This window comes from Fringilla coelebs (assembly GCF_963513975.1).
Source record: "Fringilla coelebs genome assembly, chromosome: 3".
NCBI classification, from domain to species: Eukaryota; Metazoa; Chordata; class Aves; order Passeriformes; family Fringillidae; genus Fringilla; species Fringilla coelebs.
In genome coordinates this window covers 101,309,256-101,330,905 of record NC_140030.1, presented here as the reverse complement: position 1 = coordinate 101,330,905, position 21,650 = coordinate 101,309,256, and the positions used below count along the sequence as shown (strand labels likewise).

The window sequence follows — 21,650 nt, the reverse complement described above, 5'->3', positions numbered from 1 at the left end:
GACTATTTCTGCCTTGTCACCTGTTTCCTTTATCTTCCACATGGTAGCTTTGGTGTAAGTCAGGGTATTATTTATTTTTTGGCCTCTCATTCTCTAGGTATATGCTGTGTAGTTTTCTGAGTGATCCAAATGAATGTGGTTTTTGTTTAAGTGGTCTTTTAAAGGTTATTTTTGTTTGTTTCTGCTATTGCTTATCAGCTTTTAAGGCACTTTTGTAGCAGCATCAGTGTTACTGAGTCAGAGACTGGAAGGGGTTTTACTTGGTCTGTAACAATGCCCCAGATGTCGTTGGGAGGATCTTTATCTGTAGCTCTTGCAGGCTTTCCTTCTTCCCCTTTTTTTCCGAATAGCCCTTGTTAAACCAAAGCATTGCTCACAAGTGTAAAATCTGGTAGTCCCTGAGTAGCTGTAATAGGTTATTTCCCTGACTGGGTCACTTGCTGTTCTGTAATTATTTCATGGATACTTTGTTCTTGGATTGACTAGCATCTATCTGTCGGCCCCAGCATGTCTGTCTAAAGCATCTGCAACTGCCAAATGTGTTTGCAGCTGACTTGAAGCTCCTTCTCACTGTAGATTGACTTGGTCTTTGTGATGGGACATGCAGCACCTATTAAACCACTTCTAATTATTTTTATAAGCTCCTTTCAGTTCTGGCAAACTTTATTAGAAACTGAGTTTCTGTTTCAAATAAGCTACTGTTTTATATAATAAAAGGCTAAAAAGCTAAAAATCATGGTCTTAGATGTTGGGTTTTTTTCCCCTGTTTGTCTTCTGGCAGTGTAGTAAAGTATTGCATAAGCACTGGCAGATAAACTTCCCTGGTTGTCTCAGCATTGAATTACTTTATTTAGCTTCTTATGCTGATAATTTGTTTTAGACTAAAATTACCTTGATACATTTTCATGGAGAACATTTTGTTACTCATTTGTCAATAGCCCTGGATCCTATGCATCTAAATGCCAAAAAATTTACAAGTAAGACTCAAATGGTCCCTCATCTTTGTAGGCGTTTGAGGGACCAAAGCCGTTGAGCTTTAACAAGGAACATGAGTTGCCTTATTGTACTGTACTGATGAGATATTTTCTGGCTTTGAGAACATTTAAGTCTGAAGAAAAATGTTTTATAGAATCAGATTCAGTAGCCCTGGAAGCAGAGGCAACATGTCTGCATCAGGCTGCAGCCATGAGAATCCCTGCTGAGCCATGGAGCTTTACTAGCAGAAGTACAGATAGACCAGCTTAGTTGGGCTTCTTCCCAGGCACAGCCTGCATCCATGCACAGCACAGTACACACGGTTTACACACTGAAATGCTCTGCTAGAAATGGCTTTGAAGACCTCAATCCACCTGAAGCCCTCGGGACATCCTTTTGGAGTCTTGTCAGAAGAGAAAAGCTTCCCGTTGTAGCTGATGGAAAGAGGAAATTACAGAGGTGAAGATGGGGTTAAAGCTACCCTGCTTAGCAGTGGTTTGGAATGTAATCTTAGAAATAGCCAAATATGCTGTTGACTGATCCTGCTGGTGAGCTGTACAAATGAGATGTGAGGGCTGTTGTCTGGAAGACTGAAAAGCACAGCAGGTCTCCATCTCTGACTGTAAGGTCCTGAAGCAGAAATATTGTTCGCTAATAGTGGGATGGTAATTTGGCAACGTGTGGGTTTTGACTATGCTTTGGATATTGATCTACACCAAAATATAGTAGATTGAAAACAGCATGTCATGTCCAGAAATGGAGCAAATGCAAATAAACTCTTTTCTGCTTCTTCTGGTGGGAATGAAACATTTATAAATTTTCTGCAGAACTGCTGCATTTTTCTTCTTTTGCTTTGGAGCCTGCCAGGTAACCCATCTATTGTTTGTTCTATGTTTACCTTGGAAAGCAGCCAGCTTGTAAGCACAGCTCACTAGAAAACTACAATTTATGTGACTTTTAAAGTTGTTATAAACTTGTGATACTTGCTGATGTGTAAGTATGCTTCAGAGTGCTGTGTACTCCTGACACAAAGGCAGCCCTGCAAAATTTCATGTTCTCAAATGGAATTTTCCAATTAGACGGCTAGGACATTTTTAATATTATTTGCAAATGTTTTTTTTCTTTGATATTTGTCTTGGAAATACATTTTTAAAAGCCCAAGGCGGTTGCAGAGACTCAGAGGCTTGGCAGAGTTATATTCCATTCATAATAGCAATTTATCTTTATTATTATTGAAAAAAAAATTGTGACATAAATTTGTCTGTAGGTGCTCTTCTCCATCTCTCATCTAAGTACTGTTGAGCCAGAATCACTTACATGGTGGGCAAATGAAGATAAGTGTCTGGTCTTTCTCTTCAGTCATTTAATAATTCTGAGAGTAGATAAAATCCATAATCTGATTTTAGGTGGAAACTCACTGGCTTTAGTAAGTTTGCTGTTGGATTTTTAGCATAGGGCCTGCTGAACTTTTGCAGTGTGTAATGTGCTACTGAGAAAAAGAATAAAGTAGTTTAGCAATTGTTGTTGCTGTACAGGTATGACTGTCACAGTGTAAAAGATGCTAAAAAACAACAAAGCTGCAGTGGATAAGAAAAGCAAACCAGACTGCAGTATTACCCATCCAGAATCAAATTCATTTGCAGCATACTTTATAGCTGGGAAAGGAGGAATTATTTTGGTCAGTATATTCTGTTATGAAACTGAGAGAGGTTTTTATAGAGGATGGTCACAAATACAGAGCTCTCAATGAAACTTTTTCCAAGCTGGGGACCTTGCTTAAGGCATCTGAAAGTCTGCTTTTACATCCCTCCTCTTTATTTTCATAATTGCATTCTCTGAATAATATGAGTTAGCATAAGCTGTCATACTGTTACTGTCCTGGTGATAGCCACTGGTTTTCCCAGGCTACATGAGTTTTCTTCATATGCCTTTCCTGTATTTCTTGAGTTGTTAACCTGATGAGAAAATTCTGTCTTGATGAGGGCAAAAAAAGCCATTTGAAGTTTCTTGGATATCTCCTTCTCTGAGAGTGATTTTTAGTTCAGTGCTGGTGGCAAAGATTTAAAGATACTCCTTTGAAAATTACTAGTTTTCTATTTGAGCAACTCTTCTTCCACATGAAGTCCTTTATTTCTGTTTCCCCACTGAGGATTTTATTGTGAAATAGATACTTCTGAAATTATAAATGTCACCCCTTCCCACCAAGAATAGCTCTGAACTAAAGTGTTGGGGTGCTCTTTTGCAGGGGAAAAGAAATTGATTTATTGGTTTGTTTGTAACATCTCCAATTACAAAGTGGAATATTTTATCTGTTTTTCATAATTTCCACTTGGATTTGTTATCCATCAATGTTGGTCAGTGTTTTGGTCTGTAGACTTTGAAAACCAAAGGACACAGATTTGCCAGCTGTTGACCACAAGTAACTTTTTGAAAAGTAGAGTGGGCCTCAAGCTGACTTGCAGGTTTTATATTAAAGTACTTAATAAACCCCTAAAATTGACACTGCTCCATGTTTATTGCAAGGTTATGTTGGTTTTTTGTTTGTTTCTTTTATTTAAAGAGGGGTTGGGAGGAATACAGCAGCTGTTTTTCATCTGCCAAACCTATTCTTGCTGACTTGTCAGCCAGCACACTCTGTTTATGTTGGTTGTTGTTTAATACAGGCTTGTGGGGCCCCAGCAGCTTGATGGATAGTGCAGAGCACAGTTCCATGCATGGAAAGCCATGAAGAAGGAATTCAGAATTACTAGTGTCTGTGCAATATGCATAACAAAAAAAATGAGGTAGCTTTTGGAAGTAAAAGCTCTTGTGCAGTTCTTCCTACAGCAAATTTGTCAATTCAGCTCGATTTTCTGATTATAGTAAGGAATAAAAGCAAGCTACTTTTCCATAAATCATTGTTTGTTTTTTTTTTTTCAGGAAGCAGCTGTAGCCATTTCATGATACCCTCTTACAAATTATTTCAAATACCTTAGCTCATGCTTTCATTCAAGCTTTATTGGTCTAATAGTTGTCTGGAGCAACAGTGGAAAGAGAACAGGTAAACGAGGGTGAAAAAGCATCAGACTAATTTGATGTCTGTTCCCTGACTGAATTACCTGCTTACAGTGTCTAAAGGCTGTACTGCAAATAATCTCAGCCAGCATTTTTGCATTTGGGAAGACACAATTACTTGGAAGAGCAAATTTAATATTCTATTAAAATTTTTATTGAATTATATAGTCAGATTAAGTCTTGGCAAATAAAAGAGATAATAAATTGTAATGCAGTAATAATGCAGTAATAATCATATTTTATTTGTAATATTTACGGAAATTGCTCATTAAGTTTTGTACTTCTTGTATTTTATGTGTAAGCTAATATATGCTATGCTAATATATGCTATACTGTCAGGGGTATGGCTTGTGATGATAATTACCTTTTATTACCCTCTCCTATATTGTTTTATGATAAAATGTATCCCTTTAAGTTTTTTAAATGCAAGAATTGTATAAAAAGGAAGTCGTTTCAGTGGTCAAGTGCCTGTTTCTTCGCATATTTTTTTGGTGATAGTGATCTGTGCCATATTTCTGTGTTCCTTAAAATACTGAAGTGCTTGAGAGACGGATCAGAAACAAAATATAGTTCGTAAAGAGTTCTGTGGAGACTGACAGAGCTTCCTGCCTGTGTTGCGTGGACTTCTGATTAGAGTGGCTATTTCTGCAATTAATAATTCAGCTTCCTCCTGCCATTGCTTCCCCTAGAACCTCTTCTCTTTCTGCAGTTCTTTTAACTGAGGCTCAAGTGAGAAGTTACGTGATCAAAGAGACGGGGTGAGTTGTAGATCTGGAAATACAACTGAGTCAGTGTGCACAAACTTGCTTTGAGCGAGTTTCTTTTTAAATACGGTACTACATAGAAAGTAGTTTCTTGCTCTGGGTGCAAGAATTGATAAAAATTTCCTTTGAAATGCTGTTATGGAAGAAAACCATAAAATGCTCAAATAGAAAAGCGTGGTGATTTTGTTGGACTTGAAACGTTCTGCTAGGATGTGTCATTTCCACTGAAACTTTGTTTGCTTGGCTGATGTTCAGCACCTGCTCAGACCTCTCATTTGCATCACTAAAACTGGGAAGGGTTGTCAATCCCTCTGCTCTCTTGTTTAGGTGATTTTGTTTAGTAACCTGAAAAAAAAATAAACAAGTGAAAGCGTGGGTCATTCATTTGCTTGTTCATTTAATGGACACCTAAGTAGTTGGCAAACTTTGTTGCTCTCTTGCCCACCTCCTGGAACTTCAATTCATGGCACCCAGATCAAAGGTTTTAAAAATTGGTGTGAAAATGGTATCTTCTGATTTGGAAATTATGTTTCCAAATGCAAAATTGAACATGGGAGCTGGAATTTACAGTTCACCTGTTTCACTTGCCCTGCTTGGAGGAAATCCAGAAGTTAAGTCAGTTTGGAGTTAAGTGCTGGCTTTCTTTGCAGAGCTGTTAGAGAAGAGGTATCACTGGCTGGCTGTGTACGTTTCTGCTTGATTTTAATTGAAGGTGTTTACCTTTTCTACTGGTGATTGACTGGAAGAAGCATTAAATCCAGTGCCTAGTATTTCCCACTCAGGTTTGAAGGCTAATGAGCAGTTTTATTGCCCATGCTGATTGAATGGAAACGTGCTGACCAGTAATCCACCGTTGTTTTATTGGCACTGAAGAGCTTTTCTTTATTTTTTCAATGGTGTAATAAAACCTGATTTGCTCACTTCATAGTACTAAGTGCTTGAATATTTCTCTCGTTATCAGGCAGCTGGCTCTCTTTGTTAGGTAGTACTGCTCAGTGCTATGCTGAGGCTAAAATCTTGTTTTACATTGAGCCTGGAAGATGAATTAACCTGTTTGTACAAGCACTTTTAATTAGCTGGGAGCCGTTAAGGAAATTTGTATCATGTGGTGAGTCTTGACTATGCTGAGACTTTCAGACCTTAAAGTTCAGAATTTTTTTGTTTCTTATCAGATAAACTTATTTTGCATCCTTTACCCACTTACAAGCCACAGAAGCAGTTGTGAAGAAAAGTTTTGTTGTAGAGAACAGTCTGTTTAAAACCTTTTGAAATCACCGTCACAACAAGCTGTGGTTTGTCTGTCATTTCAGCTGTACCTTCAATAAAAGCATTTAGATGTTAAATAAAACAAGTCAAAATCAAATCACAGGAAGATATCTTTGCTTTATGTTACTATGCAAATGTTTTGTTTGCATAGTTTATCAAAATAATTTCGTGTAAATATTCTAATAAAAATGAAGTTTACAAAAACTGTTTGGGAAAGTATTTTCTCCCCTTATAGCCAAGAATTTTTCAAATTAACTGAAATAGAAAGCAAAAATTGTATTTAAAGAATTATTGTTTCCAGTTACCTGGAGACAGAGCATGTTTCCCTTCTGCTATGGCAACAAGAACATGTGAAGTACAGTACCCCAATAACTTGGAGTTCTGCCACAAAATAGATGAAGAACTACAAGCCCAGTATGAGGGTGCTGTCTTTATCGCTGTTTGCAGCTTTCATTCTGAATTGTAAAATAATTTTGACTGTCTTCCCACAGCTCTGACCCACACAGCTAATGGAAAGGGGCTTTAAGATACATGAAGATCATTCTACACGTTAAATTCAGTGTTGAGGGAGATTGCTGCATTAGAAAGAGAGTTGTCAGCAGCAGTAAGAGAATATTTCTGTACTTTGAAAATACTTGTGTCCTGTTCAGGCTTCCTGTCAAATCCTGTAATTCATTCCTTGGGTGTCTAATCTCTGACATGAGTCAGCTCCAATTTTCTTTGTTATGAGATTTTTCACATTTGTTTTAGATCATTTTCCAAGTCCTCATTAAGTACTCCTTTCTTTGGCTGGTTTTTATCATGTTTTGAGGTTGCAGGCATGTATTTTGCATTGATTTGTAGCTGTTACTTGTTGAATGCAGGTGTTAGATTTGTGATGGCTGACATATCTTAGAGACAGTTTGTTTCTAAGGTAGGTATTTGAGGGCTGAGGAGTGCAAAAGGATGAAAATACTCAGTTCCCTCCTGTCCTTGGTGGTAGGTGTGCAGAATGGTAAACTGGGTACAACAGCCTGGTTTTGCAGAGCCTGGCCTGTTCCAGCTGTGTGCCAGCCCTACAGTCTCAACCCTTACAAACTTGTGCACTGCACTTCCAGTTGGATCTGCTGAAACTTTCTCCCTTTCTCTTTTTCATTGTGGTGGAGGTAATTCAGAGACAAAGTCCAAGTCTGTCTGTTACTCTAGATAAATGCATGTGTAAAGATATATAATGTGTTATATAGAAGCAATAAGCAAAATGGGGTATTTGTCACACTAAAAATGTGGCTTCAAGAGTGATAAATGGCATCAATAGAAAACACACGTGGTCTCTTTAGTGTCTAGAAATAAACAGCACAGTGTTTAACCCACTGGGATGAACTGTAACTTAGAGTGTATGCACTGGAATGTAGAAGAAAGTACTGCTTGGTGCTGGTTGAAGAAGGGGAAATTCAGAACTTCCTCAGGTCTTTTCCATAGCTCAGATACTTTCATCTAAAACAAACAAACAAAAAAGTGTTTATGAGGCAGTCTTTCACAGAAAATACAAGTTGGGTTTTTTTTCCCCTTAAATCTTTGGTTGTGTTTAACAATTTGAGGGAAGGACCAGTGTAAACTGTAAAAAAGACAGCCCCTAAAGAAGTGACCCACATTGCTTTTCTAAGAGTCTAGAAGGATGACAGAGCAGTGTCTCCTCTCATTAGCTCTGGGGGTACCTGTGTGCAGCAGTCAGGTGTTTGGAACTGGAGCATGTCCTCCGTCCCTGTTGTCTGGCCTGGCAGCCTTTTGGAGCCGCAGTATCTGCCTGGCAAATGTCACTGCGTCTGACTGATGGCTCTGAGAGCCTCACAGAGGACCAGAGCAGCTGGCTAAAGCCTAGCAAACTCCTGTTCTGTGTCTGGTAGTAGGTTTTACCTGCCTTAAAGCTGTTTCCAGTTGTTTAGATAGATTTGTTACTCAAAAAATGCCTGTTCAGATCAAGCACATAGAATTTTAATTCCGTCTGCTGCCTTTTGCAGTAGCTCTCAAATCTTGATGTCAAGAGAAGGCTTTTTCTTCTGGTCTTGCTGCAACTAATAATTCCCCCCCACCCCCCCTTTCTGTTGGTTCCTGCTTTTTTCTGGGTTTTTTGTTTTGGGTTTTTTTGGTCCTCTTCTGCCTTTATTGTGGACTTCCCCCACAAAGGTTTGCAATAACAAATAGAAAAAAGTCCTAACACAAAGAAAATTTCCTCCAGAGCCTTACTGCTCAAGGATCCCTTAATGTGTCAGAATTGATCCTACTTAGTGCATGCATATGTGCAGATGTGATTATTTAGGTCCTGGTTTTGGCAGAAAAGAGAGAGCTCTGTACTCCAGGATATAAATATTATGTATTTGTTTGAATTCAAATTCCATTTCCAATACAGTGATCAGCAAACATTTGTACTTAGTGTTGCTTGTTTTACTATGCTGCAGAAGCAGAGTTAAATACAGCTTCCTATATCCTTCTTGCATTAAAAATTTGCATGGCCTCTTGTCTCAGCCTTTCTCCAAATACCATACAGTGTAGGCAATTGTTTAAACCTAGAAGTATCTCAAGAGTAGAGCTACTTTCTTGTTATTTGTCAAGATGAAGTAGCAGAAGCAAATTTCATCTGCTAGCAACCCTAGTGTTGCCATTTCTTGACTGTCAAATACTTTGCTATGCAAACATCATTGCTATGGACATTGTACAAAACATGCTTGAGATAAATCATGTACGTTACCATACACAAGGCTTAATGGATTGCTTTTCCATTGCTCATTTTAAAATTAAACCCACCAGCTTCCTGTTTTTCTTGTCCTGAAGTCCTGTCTATCTGAGCTCTTAAAATTTCTAAAATAGCCTGTCAAAAAAAAGAATTCAGTAAAGTGACTAAAAAGTGACTTCTGCTTAACCTTTGGTTTTATAAACAATTGGCTGAGTCCTAAATAGATTAAAACAGTCTATTTTTAGGCCCTAATTTAGAGAATTGATATTTCCACATTTGCTTTGTCATTGCTGGTAGTAGTTGCTAAATTGTGAAAGCTTGTAGCTATTACAAATGCTTGGAGTGTTCTGCCATAATGCACTAAGAAGCTCAGTGTACTGTACATTTCAATTTATAATAAGACAGTGTAGCTGATAGCAGAGACACTGAAATATTTCAAGTCTAGACTATGCCTTAAAAAACACAGGCTATTGGCTTTTTGGTGCAGCAAGTTGGAAAATAACTGATAAGGGCAGTTGAAGTACAGCAGACTTCAAAAAGTGATGAGTTCTCTAAGCTAGGATGGTTGGGAGGGTTCAGCCACTGCTTGCCTGCCTTGTTGGGATGAAAAGGGAACTGATGTTTGAGAGGGCTGGTCAGCCTTGCCAGGTTTGAGTGGTTTGTGAGGGAGGTCACACAAAGATGGGGAAGATGAGTTTCTGCAATGCTGTGTTTAGTGAGAAGAAATGGGATGGAGAAATAGAAGAGCAAAATTTCCTGTCTTTAGAAAATGGTAACATTAGTATTTCACCACAGACAAAGATAATGGCCAAAAAGTTTAATGTCACTGGTGTTCTCTTAATAGCCCTTTTGTACCTTTGGATAATAAAAATAGCTTGCTGAAGGTTTTGAGTGGAGCTACATATTGTAGTAATGGGAGGAAATTATGATGTAGCTGATACTTTTATGGCCCCTTTAATATCCCAATTCACCTGACAAATCACTGTGTTTATAAAGTCCTTCTATTACTGCTGCTGGGGAAGAAGAACATTTTGGTGGTGTTTACTGTTGTCCTGTGTTGTTAGCTGTGGAAAAAAGGAGGAATATTACCTCAGACCCGGCTTGTGGACTTGAAGAATTACATATTTTCTTTCAGTTTGTCTCTGTCTAACGTAATGCCAACCCTGTTTTTCAGAGCCATGGTGTCATGGAAGGGGATGTACTTTGCACTTGCACTATTCTTGGGAAGTTTCTTTGGAAGTATATTCATGCTGGGCCCTTTTCTGCCTTTGATGTTTATCTCTCCTGCCTGGTACCGCTGGATCACCGACTGCATTGTGGCCACTTGGCTCACACTCCCTGTGGTAAGTGGCACATAATCCAGGTCTGGGCAATTGTCCATAATCCCACAATTTGCCATGCTCACTAACACTGTGGATTTTATTTTAGGGTTTTTTAAGCTGTTTATGCTTCTGTCTAAACAGGCCCTTACGCACCAACTATCTGTGGAGACTTTGGGTTTAGCTCAGTGTTGTAAACTGTGTGCCTGTTTACAGTCTCCCTCTTCTTTCGCAGTTTAATTTATATATCAGCTAAAGTTGTGCGTTCATTTTATGCTTGAAAAAGTCTTTTTTTGACATCTTCATCCAGTGTCAGTCAGATGCAGAGAAGAGTAGGTGAAACTTTAACAAACAGGAGAAAGATTTTTTTAAACTGTTAACATCCTTAATGAGTTGTCTTGTAAACTCTTTCTTTGAACTGTGCCCCAAGTGTTATATTAGGAAAATTATCCATTGCCTGGTACATTGTTGTCATCCTTCACCATTCTGTTACTTAATCCTTGTAGAATTTAGCCCTTGTAGTTGAATTAGAGATAAATGTTTTCAGGTGAAAAAGAAGAGCTCCCCCTAGAAAGGATGTATTCCTCACGTATCAGCAGCTTTACAGCTATATGAATCTGGAAATCAATAACAAAGCTCTTCCCTGAATTGTTCCAAAGGAAAGGCAATGTGAATAGGATCTGTCTCTTCTTCCGTTCTCTAAAACCCAGGGAATGTTGTTCCTCTAGGCCATTAGAGATTTGTTTAACTTTTTCTGAAGTGAAATGCCATATTGGTATGCAGAATATGTATCTTGTGCCATAAAGGAAGTTCTATCCTTATTGTAGATCAAATAGTTTCTGCTTTTGCTGTTTCTGCCTTGTGTGTTTTAAAGGGGCCTCAGCTGTTTCTTATTCTAAAACTTTTGTCGTTTTTATCATTATTAAATGCAGCGAAGTTAGGAGGGCTGATGTAATCAACAGTAAAGGAAATAGATTGTTATTTCTTGTCATGATGAAATTTAACTGGGTACTGATACTGTTACAAAATAACTCCTTCTCTGCTTGTCTTCAAATTTGTTTATAATTTCAAACTCTCCAAAATCTAATACCAATCTTTTCTTGGATTAGTTGCCTGGGCTTTATAATTCTGAGTTATTAAAACTAGTTTGTGATAACTTTTTCAGTCTAGAAGTTTGATTTTTAGCCCACACTAGAGCTAGACCAAAATAATTTTAATATCTTCATGAAAAGGATTCTGTCTTCTGAGAATCTTGGGGATTTAGGTTCAGGAAAGGAGTGTCAAGCAGATTTTGCATCCAACCATTTTGAGGCTCAGACCTTGTCTGCCTTAGGTTTCTGTCCTTGCACCCACTGCATTCTTAGTCAGGCGAAGCAGGTTCTTGGTTTGTGTCTCCAAACAATAAAGTGCTCTTGTGCCAGTTGGACTCCAGCAGGGAAACTCTGACCCTGACCTCTGTGATGTAAGAAATTTTCACCTTCCTCACTCTGCTATCACATTTTACTTCCTTTCTAGGAGTCAGCAGGATGGGACAGTGAGGTGGGTCTGAACTGTTTCAGTTTAGTTTGGCTTATATCAGGCACACACAGAGCTGGCAGAAACATGAACAGAAGTTGTTTTACTTTCTAGAGCTCTGTTTAAATCCCTTGTGTTTGTTCTTTTGTGGTTTTTGGTGGGTTTTTGGGTGGTTTTTTATTTTGGTTTGGTTTTTTTTGGAGAAAGAATGAGGAAAAGAGGGCAGGGAGGTAATTTGAAGGCCATTTTCTTATGGTGTTTTGCTGGTTTCTTTTTCTGTGCTGACTGGGTTGGACAGTGTGCTGCCAGTGACCCTGACCTTAAGGGCAATAGATGTTTGTGCAGCCAATCTCTCCTTAGATTATTTACCAAGTTCTAATCCATACTGAGTCACTTATGTTCCTACATGATAGTATTCCTGGAAAACCAGGGAAAGGTAAGTTTAATGCAGTGATGGGAATAGAGTGCTTTTTAAGAAGTGCTGCTTAATTGTTGCTTCCTCTTCCATTGAACAGCTATTAATGGAGAAAAGCGGGCTGCTTTATTAGCTGGCTGCATCATTGTTTACCAGTTGTAATGTGAGCGAATAAGTGAAATTATATAATTCAAATTAATTTTTCTGGCTAATGGGGTGATGCTTTTTTCTTCTGGGAGTAAAGCCATAATACTGAGATACTATTTCTAGGCCTTGCTGGAAATGGTGTGTGGTGCCAAGGTGGTTGTCACTGGAGATGGATTTGTTCCTGGAGAAAGGAGTGTCATTATCATGAACCATCGCACACGAATGGACTGGATGTTCCTGTGGAACTGCCTGCTGCGATACAGCTACCTCAGACTTGAGAAAATCTGTCTCAAATCCAGTCTCAAAAGCATTCCGGGATTTGGTATGTCACTAAACCCTTTCATTTGAAAGGAAAGTATGTTTCAATTATGTCCAGCACAGTTCATAACCTGCTAAATGACATAGGTTTAAATTCTGTTTCAGTATTTAAAAAAAGCCCTTGTGTAAAATATGTGGCATGTGGAGTGATTAAACCATAAATCTCCAGAGGACACCTGGACTAAATGCCTAAGCATTTCTTTTTAAAGATACTACGTGTGCTGCTGTTGCTTGTAGGTAAATATATTTCTGCTTTACATACCAAAAGCATTTCTCAGGATGATGAAAAATGATTTAAAGTTTTTTCAAAGTCTCTTTCAGCATTGTGGTTTGGGTGCTATTTCACCCCACATTGCAAATGCTCTAATCAAGCTTCTTTATTCATTATCCAATGTAAACTATTGTGAAGATTAAAAAAAATGCTCTGTAGGCAATTGCAAAGTTAATGGTTCATTTTAATAACTGATTTTAAACTGAACTTGGCTATGCAAAATATTCTGTGCAGGATATGAAATCATCAGGATTTATAGTGATGTAGGCTGGAAAGAGATCTGAGTTGCACGTATTCAGAGAAATTGTTTCAGATAGTCCAAAAATTGTTGCACAAATGGTTTCTGAATAAATAGGCAGACTTATCTGAAATAAAAGCATCTCTGCATTTTATTTATCTCTTAGATTTATTTGCTGTTTTATACAAAACTAGCTTGGGCAGGATATGCGTCAACTTTATGATGTCGAAAGAGTAACCTTATTTATGGCTGCCTTTTGTCAGGCCATTTATCTGAACAGATAATTTTGGCAAGATTCCATCCTGAGGAGCTCTCCTACTGTTGCATTGGATTGCATTCACTGTTGCATTGTGTTGCATTCAGTGCTCTTTAAGTAACAGCAGCAACAGGGTAATGTGCTTTTATTTCTCTAACAGCCACATATTAAAGTCAATTTTATTTGACAAGAGAAAAATCTCTTTTAACATGACAGGAAATGAGGAAATGCATATTAGATATCTTCATTATACAGCAGAAATGTTTTGAAATCTTAGAATCAGCTGTCTATGCAACTTTTTATAGCAGTGATGGAAGATGATGTCAGGAGTATCCTGGGGAAGATTGATAGATTTCTGTCTTCAAAAGTAACATATGTCTTGTTATTAAAAAGACCATTTGTATTTGTGCTTATTAATGCCATTAATAAAATTGGAAGGTCAGCTCCAGGAGCTTGGATGCTAAGCTATGCTTGGTAAAATGAAGTTCTTGAAAGGATGTTAGGAGTCATTTAGAGACTGTTTTGGTTTGGTTTTGGTTTTTTTTAATTTTAAAAAATTCAATTCTCAATTTTCTGCATAAACTGAGCACATCTAATAGATTTGATCAGTGGGCTCAGGTCAGTCTTAGCAGACCATGATACCATCTTTGTTCTGATATAGCAGCCTAAGCCACTAACAAAATTCTGGGCTCATCCTCCACTTTTTGATGTAGAGGTCATACATGCAAATATTTGCTCCTGTTGTTTCCATTGCAGGATAACAATCTCTGGTGGTAGAGCTGACACTTGGGTCTGTAGCGTTATAAACAACTATTTTTATGCCAGATCCCCAAGAATTCTCCACAATACACAGGCTTTGAGGACTTTGGTTGCAATTTTGTGAATTATAGCTTATTTTTCAGTAAACTGTTGATGTTGGGTTATTAAGCACGGAAGGGGAGTTCAGCTAAACTGCATCCTTCACTGAAGCCATGATTTGATGTCCTGAAATTCTGAAAGATAAGCTTCTGTTTTATCTTAGTGTATCTAAAAAAGAGGCCTTAAAAATGCATGTCTCTGTGTTCAGTCAGGCTGTGCTTTGGGCAGCATTTTCTTTCAAAAATAAAGTATTCTGCTATCTATGTAATTAGGGGATTGTTAGAAAGTGTGACTCTTGGATTAAATGAAGACTGATGGAAAAAGATGAATCTGTATGAAGTTTGTTGGGGCAGGATCACTGCAGAGAATGGTGTCTAAAGAGGAGAACAATAAATCTCATCAGTGACAGCAGAATTTCTCCCACTTACTGCTCTCAGCCATGCTGTGTTATATGATAGACCCTTAGTAAGTGTTTATTCAGGTTTTTGGCTTGTTTTTAAGTTGTGTCCTGTGGTTTTTAACTAAGTGTTTTATTTTATGAGCTTGTAAAAGTCAGAAGATCACTTGGAAATCTATCAGACAATTTCAATGCACTGCATCTGTAATTGATACTTTAGATGTTGATCATTTAAGATATGATATTTGTGATAATTCAATGAGCTATTTTCATCATGTTTTTCACATTTATCTTTTCATTTATTTATATGAGTTAGTTGTACACAGTCAGATGTATAGGGTTAGGGAAGTTTGATACACTGGCAAAACGCATCTTCTAATAAATCTTAACCTCGTGCTAATCATGCTCTGAGTTTCAGAAATATTTGAGTGACTATACCATATTTCTTTCTGTGCAATTTTTTGTGATTTTTCAAAGGCTTTTAATTTTTTTTAACAAGCATTAAATTTAAAATTATGTTTAAGATAAGGCTTGTAATGCAAACCTTCCATATCCATGTTTCTGAAAGCCTTGCTGTATTCAGCATAGCACTTCTGTTGTCATAAGTAATTTCCCATTTGGGTGTAAAAATAGGTCTGTGAGAGATTATGCTCTTTCCAGTGGCATATATGATAGGTGAAAGGCAAAGCTGGGAATGGAAATAGATCCAGAGTTCTTCTGGCCCCCTTTGTAGGTTAAAAGTGTAAAGGTATCAGATTTAATGAGTCTGTATTACAAGTAGGCTGTTATTTTCTAGTTAATTATAATTAAAATTAGAGGATTCACTATTTCAAGGAGACACATTGAGTCATTTATATAGTTCTTAAGTTATTAATTCTTTGCATTCCAGTGTATGAAAAAACTTTAAAATTGATTAAAGGTGAGGTTTAAAAAAAGAAGTCCAAAGAAAAACAGATGGTCCTTTCTTCCTGGAACTGTAGCTTTGGCTTGATGAATTGTGTGCAGTAAAGTTTTCAAAAAGAGATATTACGTTTCAGTAATCTCAATTTCAGAAACATTCTTGCAGCATTTCAGTACATCTTGCCAAAGCTGGTGTCTCCAGGGAGCACTACTCTGCTCTTGGCTGTTGCTGCAGTTTCTCATCTGACATCATCAGAAGCTACTGACACATTCTGCAGTATCAGTTTTCAAGGAGAATTTCTAATGGCATTGACAGTTTCCTGCATGGTCTGACATGACAGGACTTCTCAGTAATTGTAATAGATAGGAGCAATTAATATTCTCAGCTATTCTCATTTAATTAGGAGTAGTTTGGGAAGTGATACGGATTATGGTGCAGTCATGTTCAGAATGTGCTATGAAACAAGTACCGTTCCAGTAGGTACCAAGGAACATACAGGGTAGTGTGGGATGACCAGATAATGTCTAGGAGATGGTTTAAATTTTTTTCTGAACATTTGTGGAATTTCCACATTCATTTGTGGAAGTCTTCTTGTGATAACCAGTAAGACTTCACTGGAAATAGGTATGTGTTTTAATGATGGACAATTTGGTCGTATTGGATGAGTTTACAGTAATATTTGAATTTTAATGGTTAAATGTGCCTCAACATGTATGTGAAAAATAAATTGAAATTTGGGGTTAATTTGAGTGCTATCAGATAAATATATGGAAAAGTGAGAGAGGGTAACCAGAGAGGGACTAATGTCAGAGCATGGCTGCCACATGGGATAATGTTAATTCTAGTTTTGCTTCATGCAGATGGAAAAGATAAATATCATCATAATTCAGTGTACAAATGTAAAGTATGCAGGTGTTGCAGGCACCGTTAATGGACGTGTCTTGAAGACCTCCCTGTTTTGAAAAGACTCACTAAGGCTGCTAAAGGAGGGAATTAAAGTTGAAGCAGACTGGACAGGAACAGGTAAGGAAAGGGCAAGATGACAAAGAAAAAAGAGGAGAATAAGCAAAGCTGACAAGCCTGGAGTATTTAGGAGCAGAGATAACTGAGTAAATGTGTCCAGATCTTCATCTCTGGATTCAAGTTATTCTGTGGCTAACATTGCTCTCAGAGAAGACTGCAAGATGTTGGAGCCTTTTAGCTGTTGTTTTTCACTCATCTGTTCACTCACATGTTGGAGCTCACAAAGGCTCAAGTTAAATGCCAGGGGGGAAAAAAAAGGACGTTTGCTCTATTTCAGCACTGGGCTCAGCCCCACCAATCTTCTACTACACGTCAGTTGATCCATTATAGCTGTCCAAGTGTGCGAGCCTCGCCTGAAGCAAGCTCAAAGTAATTTGAGTCATCTTGTTTTTCAATGAAGCAGGGCAAAACAACTCAAATTATCCTGCCTTTGCCACAGGCTAAGAGCATACACACCGACAGCTATGATGGATCAGCTACCAAGAAGTAAAATATTGTTGTCACTAAGCCTAGAAAATTTTAACACTTAACTCAATTGGAGTATTGCTAAAGCAGTGCACTGTAGAGGATCTGTACACATTTGTATTGGCATGGAAATGCTTGTGCTGCCACAGCTACTTCCATAGGTAGGGATGGAAATGCTTCAGCATAAAGCTTCTTTGCTTAGGCAAAAGCAAATCTATAGCTGGATTTACATCAAAATTCTTACCAATAGAGCATATAATTTAAAAAAATTTAAACTGTAACCTGCTGAACTTTCTAGTATAGTTCCTGGGTCAAGTATCTTACATTAAACTAGGCTGAGAGTTTTGAGGAGCTGCAGCTTCTAGCAATTAAGTTATGAGCTGCCAGACTTAATTACCATAGAGTTGTTAACCTACGTGATTTTGAAAGTAGAAAAGCATGCTCTCTAATGGCAAGCAGAATTGTTATTCTACCAGCTATTCCTGGTGAAGACTCTCTTGAAGAAGTTTTAAGTGTGAATGAAGGATTATTTGCAGCAGAAATGCAGCTTAAGTTGGCTGTAACCTTATATGTTTTTTTTTCCTTTTGTAGGGAAGAAAAGCTTAGGGGCCTGTTTCCCAGCTTGTCTCATCCAGGAAAAGCATAATAGGTTTCTCCCACCGCTGTCAGGGAAAAAAAAATCCCACAACCAAAGCCAACTGGCCTGTGTTCCATTAAACTTTCCTTATCCTTTCTATATAATAAGGACTCAATTTGTTCTCTACCCCTTTTCCTCTCCAAAAGGCACATCAAAAGTGTGAGATCAGATGCGAACTTCTTTCATTCTCCCCATTTTGCAAACAATAAGTGGTGGAGGGAGGGGTTATTTTGTCCAAGCTCGCAGAACAAAACAGAGCAGTATTAGGTTGGCATGTTTTCCTGACTTGCATTCCTTTGCTGTTACCAGTGGGTTATGCAGCATCTGTACAGCTCAGCTCTTCAGGCTGGGCTCCTCTCATGGTCCCCCATGGAGGAGATGAAGCATCTGAAGAAGAGGATGCAGGACTTTGGAAGATGTTTTTTGTTGTAGAATCTCTCCCAATTCCTGACTGGCAGTTCAGATGACACATCCGTGGGAGAGTCTCACACTGTTTGGTAGAGCCTGCTTGTTCTTCCTCACAGTCTCACAACTGGAGGTTGTTTTCTGCATGTCTTTGGAGACTTTGGAGTGACGTAGAGCTTTTCTTCAGATACGTATTGGGCACGACTCATCTTTTTTAACACTTAGGTTTTCATGTGCTGTTTCACTGTATTGATGTATTTTTAAAATGCATCAGAAAAAGCTACTTTCCAGCCATCCCAGAGCCTTTGCTTTAGTTTCCTTTGCTTTTGAGTGATGTTCTGTTATGTTATTCTGATTTTACACAGTGCATCAAATGAAATAAAATTCAAAATAAAATTTAAGATGCGTACTGTAACCAGAGAGGTTTAATAGTCCGTAATGCCATTTATAGCATTTTGTAAGTAGCACTAATATAATGGTAGAGTTAATCATCTAATTGACCATATTCTATAAAAATGGCATAATTTAGGAAATGAAACGAATTTTTGAATATGAAGCATTCAAATAATATCCTTCTGAACCACGATTAAGGCACTGAATATTGAAAGAATACTTTCCAAGAAGGTGGTATAGCTCTGGGTGCTTTATATGCAAACATATCTTGCTGCTCCTGTAATGAGTCTTTCCACATGCTTTCACATGCTCTGTGTTTGTTCCTTGGCTGAGAGATACCAATTCTTCAATGGAATATTCTTTATAGAAGATTCCACAGTTATATTTTCACAGGTGAGACATAGGCCACTATATCTGACTAGCTTGTTTGCAGCATTGTTCTTGCCCTGACAAGGAAATCTTGTGCTGCAAACCTTGTTTGAAAAAGTTTCTAATTGTCTTCTCAGTAAATAGTAAGCTAAAGCAGGAGTTTGTACTGGCACATCCTATATTCTTCTTCAAGAGAATGAAGTAGAGCAAAGGAAATAAAGACAGCATTAAGACTTGAAGGTGACTTAAATGAACATAAAATTTGGAATAATTTGGTACTGAAATAAAAGCATGAGAACTATGGGGAAGTCAAAGATAAAACTAACTAATCAGAGCAAGACCAGAATATTTTTGTTTTTTCCAGTTAGCTGGAAAATCTGTGGTTTTAACATTGTTGTTTGTTAATTGTTTTAGTAGGTAAAAAAGAATTTCGTTAGGCTTCACATAAATTGAAGGACATGATATTCTGTAGAATGGATGGTAGACTACATAGGGATATGTATGTATGTATGTATGTATGTATGTATGTATGTATGTATGTATGTATGTATGTATATATAATCTGAACATAAGATGGACATGACCATAAAAATAAGTTTTAAACAAATGTTCAGAATCTGTTAGTGCAAGGCAATAGAAAAAGCATGGTGGTTTTTAAATGAACACCTCACAGATTGGATCAAATTAACAAATAGACTGAATCAGATGATTCACTATAAAACCAAGAGCACTACTGTGAATTTGTATTTGTGAATTTTATCTCTTAGTTAATCTTGTAATCTGCTTAAAGAATTCACCCAATCAGATAGTAATCATTCAATTCATTATACTCATATTAACTAAATTATTGGAAATGAGCATGGTTAAAAAAAAACTTGCCAGGAGCAGAGATTGTACTTTACAAGATTGTTTCAAGAAACATTTTTTTCTTTATTTTTCTAGTTTCTGCTCTCAAACCATTACGTAAAATATATATAAAAAAATAAATTATTTGCTTTGGGCTTTTAGACATAAAACTACGTAGGAAATAAGAACAACAGCAAAATGCCCAATTCTAATTGAATTTGCAGAAATGTGCTTATGAGTCTATACTGATTAAAACTCAATGCTGTATATGCACAGTGACTTTACACCCTGGCTTCCTCTGTGATTTTCTGTGAGCCAGCATCTTTTCAGTACCCACAGATCTCTGAAACAGGGGACATTCACAACTGCATACTTGTTGCCTTGTGGTAATTTTATGCAGCAAAACACTTGGAGTAACAAACTGTTAATGAGCCTGGTTATTTGTGTACAGTGGGATCATGAGCTTCTGAGTGATTTCCCTTATTAAGCCTGGATGTCTGCTTCCCTGATGCCTCAAAAGCCCTGATCAGGACCAGACCCCTGTTGAATACAGACACACTGAATAAGGCTTTTATTTTTGACCAAGATAGTGCCATGAAGAAACAGTGAGTAATCCAGTTGTAGAAAAGAGAGAGGATGAATGAATATAATAGCAAACCCCATACTTGGGCCTTTTACCTTCCTACTTGTTTCTGTAATTTTGAATCATTTATTGAATTTCTTTGCAGGGGATTTAGTATTATTAGTTGTTCTGTTACATTGCTATAGGTAACATACTGTAGATATAATTTTCTTGAGGTAGGTGTATGTTTGCTTTCAATATCAACCATAATATCCCTCTTTGAGATGTGGCATTTTGGGGAATATCTAATTTCTGAGGTTGTGTAGATAAAATTGTGATACAAAACCAAACAAAGACTTTTTTTTGGCACAGCTCAGCTCTTTCTTGCTTTTGTTCATTGTCACATCCATGTTTGGTATATGCTTACTTCCAAATTACCTTTGCAATGAAAACACATAAAGGAAATTTCAGCTTTGAGTGTTGTTTTCTTCTAAAGGATTTTGGGGTGAGGAAAATAAAAGTGCAGGGTCTTAGAATTTAAAAAGCTTTAGACTTGGAGCTAGCATTTTTAATACAATGCTGCAAATTCTCGACCTGGATAAGCTGTAGTTTGCTTTATCCCCAAGGCAGTAAGGAAATTCTGATGTACAGCACATCTCTCTATTTCAATAGCAGGCTTTTCTTTTTGTGCAAGCACTTTTTTTTGGTTTTTTTTTTCTGCTCAGAATTACATCCTAATAGGATACATATCATTACTGTGTCTGTGTTCCTAGAGATTTTAAGCTGCTTGTTTATTTTTTCAGCTCTGAAATGTTGATTTAAAGGTCAATGTGGCTAGCTATTCTCTCTGGTAGGTTTTTGCACTGCTGTTTGGCAATTTGGAGCAAGAGCTGTGCAGTGTGATGCTTTTTGTGTGCCTTTCCAAGCGATGTTAGTCATCCAAAATGTCGGCTCCGATAAGAAGATTATTTTAGTAAAGAAATAGATCTGCATTGTTATGGTTTCATTAGCTTTGCTGTTTCTCTGCTGGTTTTTTTGTCATCAATCATTTCTTAAGAATCTGCAAATCCAAAGGCAACCATTTTTCCCCAGTCAAGTAAATGCTGCTTTGCTAGGAAAATTCCTGTTGTCCAGGAGCTTTTAGACAACCAGAAATGCTGTGCAAAGAAAGCAAAATCTATTTAATTTTGTTGAACAATATGCTGACCTGAACTGAATAGCAAGTCTTACTGTAGGCTGCACATGAGAAGGGACTGCCTTCTGCTGCTTTTTCATAAATCTTACTGATTAGCAAAACCTTTCATTCTGCCCATTGACTTACTGAATTCCTCCTGTTTCCCCACACATTCCCATTTGGCTCTCACATCATGTCATGGACTTGTAACATGTTGTTTCTGCAGCAGCACGATGCAGACACACTGGAATGGAAATCAAAGCAAAAGTTGCTTTTGCTGTGCTCAAAGGCAAGCAAAAGTGGGGTTTCCTTACCTGCTTGACACTGGTGGGGTGGTGAGACACAAGAACAGCAGGCCCTGTCCCCACTCGT

At 37.6% G+C, this 21,650-nt stretch overlaps 1 protein-coding gene across 1 annotated transcript in view; it reads left to right on the top strand.

Annotated features, from left to right (window-relative positions):
• Positions 1-21,650, top strand: part of LCLAT1 (lysocardiolipin acyltransferase 1) — a 112,143-nt gene that overhangs the window by 27,964 nt on the left and 62,529 nt on the right. Inside the window, exons 3-4 of the mRNA XM_084202151.1 lie at positions 9,944-10,112; positions 12,289-12,487. Of these exons, the coding sequence (XP_084058277.1) occupies positions 9,948-10,112; positions 12,289-12,487 (364 nt within the window). The 5' untranslated portion in view covers positions 9,944-9,947. The remainder of the gene's footprint in view (positions 1-9,943; positions 10,113-12,288; positions 12,488-21,650) is intronic.